The 5,681-nt window shown below is 38.0% G+C and overlaps 1 protein-coding gene across 1 annotated transcript in view; it reads left to right on the top strand.

Annotated features, from left to right (window-relative positions):
- Positions 1-5,161, top strand: part of EPB41L4A (erythrocyte membrane protein band 4.1 like 4A) — a 96,275-nt gene extending 91,114 nt beyond the window's left edge. Inside the window, exon 23 of the mRNA XM_009321109.1 lies at positions 1,315-5,161. Within this exon, the coding sequence (XP_009319384.1) occupies positions 1,315-1,440 (126 nt within the window). The 3' untranslated portion in view covers positions 1,441-5,161. The remainder of the gene's footprint in view (positions 1-1,314) is intronic.
- The last annotated feature ends 520 nt before the right edge of the window (positions 5,162-5,681 follow it).

Here is a 5,681-nt window from a genome sequence, read left to right as displayed (position 1 = left end):
TTCCTTAAGATAATACCCTGCTCTCCATGGGAGAAGAATCAACTTTCACAATTTCTTAAAATATGCAAGTGTGCTTAGGATGCAGTTGTAATCATAACCTACTATCATTTATTCACCTCTTCTTAGAGCTTTTTCTTAGAGTTTTGTTGCTTGGGTTTGAAGCATTGCTTTTTTTTTTTTTTCTTTTTTCCCTCCCCAAATGCTGAATAGTTTTTTACATTACTCAAATCTAAAAAGGATAGAACTTGTCTTTTAAATGTAATCACTTGCTTTCATCATAAATTATGGCACCATATCTCTCAACTTCGATAGTTTTATTAAGCTGAAAATGTGAGAAGCAAATGATATTAAAAAAGCACTTGCACGACTGTTGTACAAGCACACAAAAGGAAAACCAAAACATGGAAGGGAGGATTCCAGACACATTTCTACCTAACTTCCTACACCAGTCACCACATCTGTTAATCTGGCATGTGGATATACCAAAACCGCATGCTGATACTGTATGTAGTGTGGAAACTGCACAGAATACAATCAGAAAAATACGTCATATTTTATCTTATAAGCAGTTAGAATAACTTAAGCTTGAACAATTTTAAAACAATAAACAGATATTTTTTCACTTTAAGGCTAGCTAACAGACTACCTGTTCTTTGATAGGAATGACGTTCAAGGATATTTGTATTCCTGCATATGATCGAAATTGAAAAAGATGAGCTGTCCTTCATGTTTCTGTAAGGACTTGCTCCAGCAGTGAAGGGGAAGTTGGTATACTTAAGGCTAAGCACATTTACGTGCTTTGTAGAAATAGGTAACTTGTGTGATTGAGTCCTGTTCAAAATTCACATTGGCTTATTTCCATTCTTATCCAACACAGTGTGGCTTAAATTCATGCCCTGGAAGGAATTAATGTAACCATGTTCAGTGTCCACAGACACTTCTCTTCTCCCTCTGCCGCAGACCCCCTCACAACAGTGCCCATGAATTCGCTGTCAGCGCTTGCTTGCAGTGTTTTGCTAAATATCAAATAATTAGTTGTGGCATTTCCTTAATAGGGAATATGAATCCAAATAGCACAAAGGGGCAGCAGCTGGCAGGGGAGGGAGGAGGCAAGAGGGGGAAAAAGTTCCGTTTGATCAAATGAATGTAGAGACTTTAATATTCCTCTGTGTGTGTGTGTGTGTGTGTATATATATATATATATAAAAATTGCTATATCCTTAGCCTAAGGCTGTCATAGCAGCAGTTATCAAAATACAGTATTTAAATTCTGCTATATCTTTTCAAAAACACGTTTTAATTTGTTCCTTTCAGAGACAGAACGGCTCTAAAGACAGCCTAATAGAAGAAACATCTCAGCTATCTGCTAACATTGATGGAAAATCCACCAGTAAGATCGTAAAAACTGTACAGGTGTCACGCTTCAAGGTGGAGACTTGACTGCCGTAACTGAAGATGGTGAATGGATTTTATTCTTTGGAAACTGAGAATTTGTGTGTGTGTGCAAGGGAAGGAACTGAAGTCGACATGGTAGCAATTTCTTCAGGACACTCCGAAGCGCAGACTGCTTGCTGGGAAGGCCAAGCAATGCTTTTATCACCGACACTGTTCTAGTGGTGTGACTGATCGAGGAGAAGCTGCCTAATTAGACAACCAAAAAGAAAAGTCGTAGTAAAACTGAATGATCAGCAGTTACATTTCCAAAAAATGAACAAAAAAAATTGCTGCAAGAAAACAGGCTTTATGGTCTGGTCTGTAACTGAATAGCCTTCTTCCAAAAAATGACTGTTAACTGACATGATCAGGACCAGATGCTTCAAGAGAAGCAAAATAGTCGTATTTTTGGCCAATTGTGCAATACAGTGTGATATGGGGAGAATTATCTTCACAATTTTATATGGGGATCAACTTGTGTCCTGAGACATAAGGACTGATAGCTCTTACAAGGTTTATTTTAACCTAGCACAACAGATGCTCGTGTTGTTAGTACAAATGTTGACTCAACCTGTTTTAGCTCAAAAATAATAGACTCAGTAACACCCTGTAGCAGAGAGTTCCAGAGGTGGTACAGACTTATTTTCCCTTGGCAGTTTTAAGTGTTCTCAAGTTTGAATGTCCTTTCATGTAAAGGGACTATTTAATTGAACATTCCATATCATAGAAATGCATCCATCTATCACCTTATAGTAAACCACACTGGAAAAAAACCTGGAGAATGTGTACTGACTTACTGTATTAAGACTGCTTAGCAAGACACTTAAGTACTGGTTAAATGAAACTTGTAGAGTAGGATTTAAGACAGGTAGCAAATAGCCTTTTTTTTTTTTAAAAAAAACTAGATTAGCAAAGTCTGCCTTAATCTCTTTTCATATGAAATAATCAATGCTAGTACCTTGCTATACTTTTCTCTGAGCCATTTCTACTATGATAAAATGACAAAGGCAGTATTTCAGGTATGATAATTGCAATTTTTTTTCTATTGTCATGGTAGTAATAGTAAGTTTTAATGATGCTGCACATTGAGTGGGTTATCTTCTAGTATGTATCTGAAGTGATGCCTAGCTCTTCTCCTGTCCTGTCACTTTGTACAAATAGCTGAAATAATTCCTCCGCCTCCCATTTGTCCACAGTCAGTACATGGATGAGCCTTCTGGCGTTGCTAACTTATTAAGAAGCTTATTAAAATCTTTGTGTTGTGAAAGTAACTCTTGCTAAGTGTAATCCCCAAACTAAATATTGAATTTGTCAAACAGTATTGGAAATGCCTGTAGTAGTTCATGTGTCTTTTTACATCTGTCGTCCTTAAACTCAACCCCCACCACCTTCAGCGATTGGCAGTGATCCTGTGTTTTCTACCCCTAGCAACACCATACCAGGGGACTGTAGCCCTGTCAGAAGAGCAATACTGTTTGAGAACTGGAGTGAGCATAAGGCATCTAACTTATGCTTTACAAGAGGTGTGGGATTACTAATACACATTTTAACTAACAAAACTGAGAAGTGAAACCTTGTATGATGTGTTTTATTTTCCACTTCATTTTTTTTGATTCTTTGTTGTTTCATGGTCTGAGGTGGTCAGGTGGATGCTACTAGCCAGGATGGTAGCCATACAGTTTGTGTATTCCTATCACAGTATGGATTGGTCTGCAGGTTGGGAGATGCTGCATCATGACAGGGAAGGCAGATTCATTTCATAAGTATTTTTATTTGATCACTTATTTTGGACAGTTCTGCTTCTTCAGTCTCAGTGAACAAATCTAAGGGAAAGAAAGACCTTAGAACCCCTCTGTGATAAAAATTCTGTTTTCATGGAGGTTCTTCAGCATTTTCTGAATTTACTATGGATTTCATCCTAGGACATTGTTGGGCTTGGCTTAAAGTCTTTGCTCAAACTGTTTTGTAAGTCTGTTAAATGGTTTCATTGTCATTGCTCCAATTTAAAGTGATCCTTTAGGATCTATTTATGATGACCTTGTGTAGTATTCTCACAAGCACCAGTTAAAAAAACAAACAAACAAAACACAACACAAAAAAAAACCCATCACTGCTGCAAAGATTGTGGTGATACAGATTAATCTAGAGCATCACAATATTTTGGGAGACTACTGAAATACGACAAACCACACAAGAACTGGTTACAGTGTCTGCAATGAAAGCCACTCCTTATTTCTTCAAGGTGTTCCAAGCTGGAGCATTATGCACTTGCTTGTAGTTTGTTGCTTTCTAAATCATTACCATTATTCTGCATTCCTTACTCAGGCACAGGCAAGTAGAACATACCTACTACTTTAGGAGGATTTGTGTTGCTATTATTTGAGAATTATCTGTACCTAGTGTCCGTATCTTGCCAATCGTCAGGTATTGATCAAGAAGAAAACTACTTGTAAGGTTTATATCCAACCTCATGTTTTCCTGTATGTTGTCATGTGCCTATGGGCTTTTGTGTATTATTGCTGGATACCATCAGCCAAGTGTGTGGTATTTTACTTATCCACTACATCAGAAAATAGGCTTCTATCTAGTCTAATATTGATAGGTTTCAATTCTCAAGTCACAGGAGAGTTGTTTCGTAATCAAGCCAACTTTTTTGCATTTAAATGAGAAATTTACAGAAAGAGTTGCGGATTTGAGTTAGTGGTCTTATCTCCAATGAGACTATGTAGGAAACAGGCTTTAGCAAGCCTTTGTCCAAAAGAAAGACTAAGCTTAACGCCTGTATTACATGTTAAGCATTAGTGGCAGAACAAGGCAAAACTAGGACAAGGATGTCATTGTCAGCTAATAGTACAGAAACTTCTTCCATATACGTGAGCTTCCTTTCCCTTCAAGCTTCTTTTCCTCAATCATTTGAGGAAAGGCACCTTTTCTTGTGATCTTGTTATTTTTATGTGAGAGAAACCTACAAGTGATCGCTGAAAGCACTTTTACTGTGCCATAGCTATGCTCTGTAGCCCTAAAACAGCCCTAAAACACCTGCAAGTGGCTGGCCTCTCACAACTCTGAGCTACACCTTGCCCTTTCCACTGTTGCTACCCTTCCCCGGCTTTCTTGGGGCTTTTACTGCCTAGAAGCAAGTTATGTTTTCAGACCTGGGGTTTGGATGTCAGTCCAAAACGCTTGTACCTCCTGATGAGTCAGACAAAAGACAGCTGTATAACCGTGTCAGGCAAAGTTCACCCTGGGGTTGGATGCCATACAGACCTGTCCTCACATGGACAAAGGACTGGTATTTGAGACGTTCTCATCCTAATTCTGCTTCTAGTCTGCTGAATGTCTCTCAGGCCACCAACTTTAACTTTGCCTCTGCATTTAGCTCTTCTGAGACTTCAGTAAGTGCTAAGAATAGGTAAGTTATGGAACTCTCTCACTTATTAATTAGCAACACCTACAACATAGATATACCTCTTTGCAAGACATTTATTTTATACAATAAAGAGGGCTTGCAAACCACACTGCAAAAGCATTTTTGTATACCCCATGTTAGTCCCCTTGCTTGTTAGCTAGTTTCTTTCATTAGGAGCTAGCCTTGACCTGCTGTTTTCTACACTGCACTTTTTACCAATATCCATAACCTTGCAACTTGTATTCTAATCAAGCTCATTATATTGAAGACGTTTTGGGGGGGGGGGGGGGGAGCCACTACCATTTAAGTTGCCAAATCAATCATCTTTATACAGGTGAATATTGAACTGAAGAGATAGCACATTTTCTTTTGGGAAAGCCTGTTTAATCCAAAGCTCCCTAGAAAGATGTTTGAAAACAACATACATAAACATATCAATGTGATGCGTATGTTCTATGTACATTAAGTATTCATGAAGCAACTGCTTTATTTTAAATCGAGTTTGATAGATGGCTGTGTCAATACTTGTGTCCAGGTTATTTAAAAGTCAAGTAAAACTTGAATTTTTAGGGCATTCCATGGTTGCCTGTGTGTCTTATTTACATTACACAAAGGAGCAAAGCCTTCAAAAACAGATTCATTTGACAACACCATCTGGTAAAAACAGGTGTAGTACCAATTAAAATCCACTTGATGATACAGCTTCTCCAGATTAAGTATTTTTCCTGGTAGCAGAAAGTTGTCAGTGTAAGTTTTATACTTCCAGTATATATCCATACTACAGTTTCCTTTCTTACCTGAAAATCACCAGAAAACAACAGCAGACTACATAAGCTGT

This window comes from Pygoscelis adeliae, unplaced genomic scaffold (genome assembly GCF_000699105.1).
Source record: "Pygoscelis adeliae isolate BGI_AS28 unplaced genomic scaffold, ASM69910v1 Scaffold83, whole genome shotgun sequence".
Classification (NCBI taxonomy): Eukaryota; Metazoa; Chordata; class Aves; order Sphenisciformes; family Spheniscidae; genus Pygoscelis; species Pygoscelis adeliae.
This window is presented reverse-complemented; position numbering and strand designations above follow the sequence as displayed.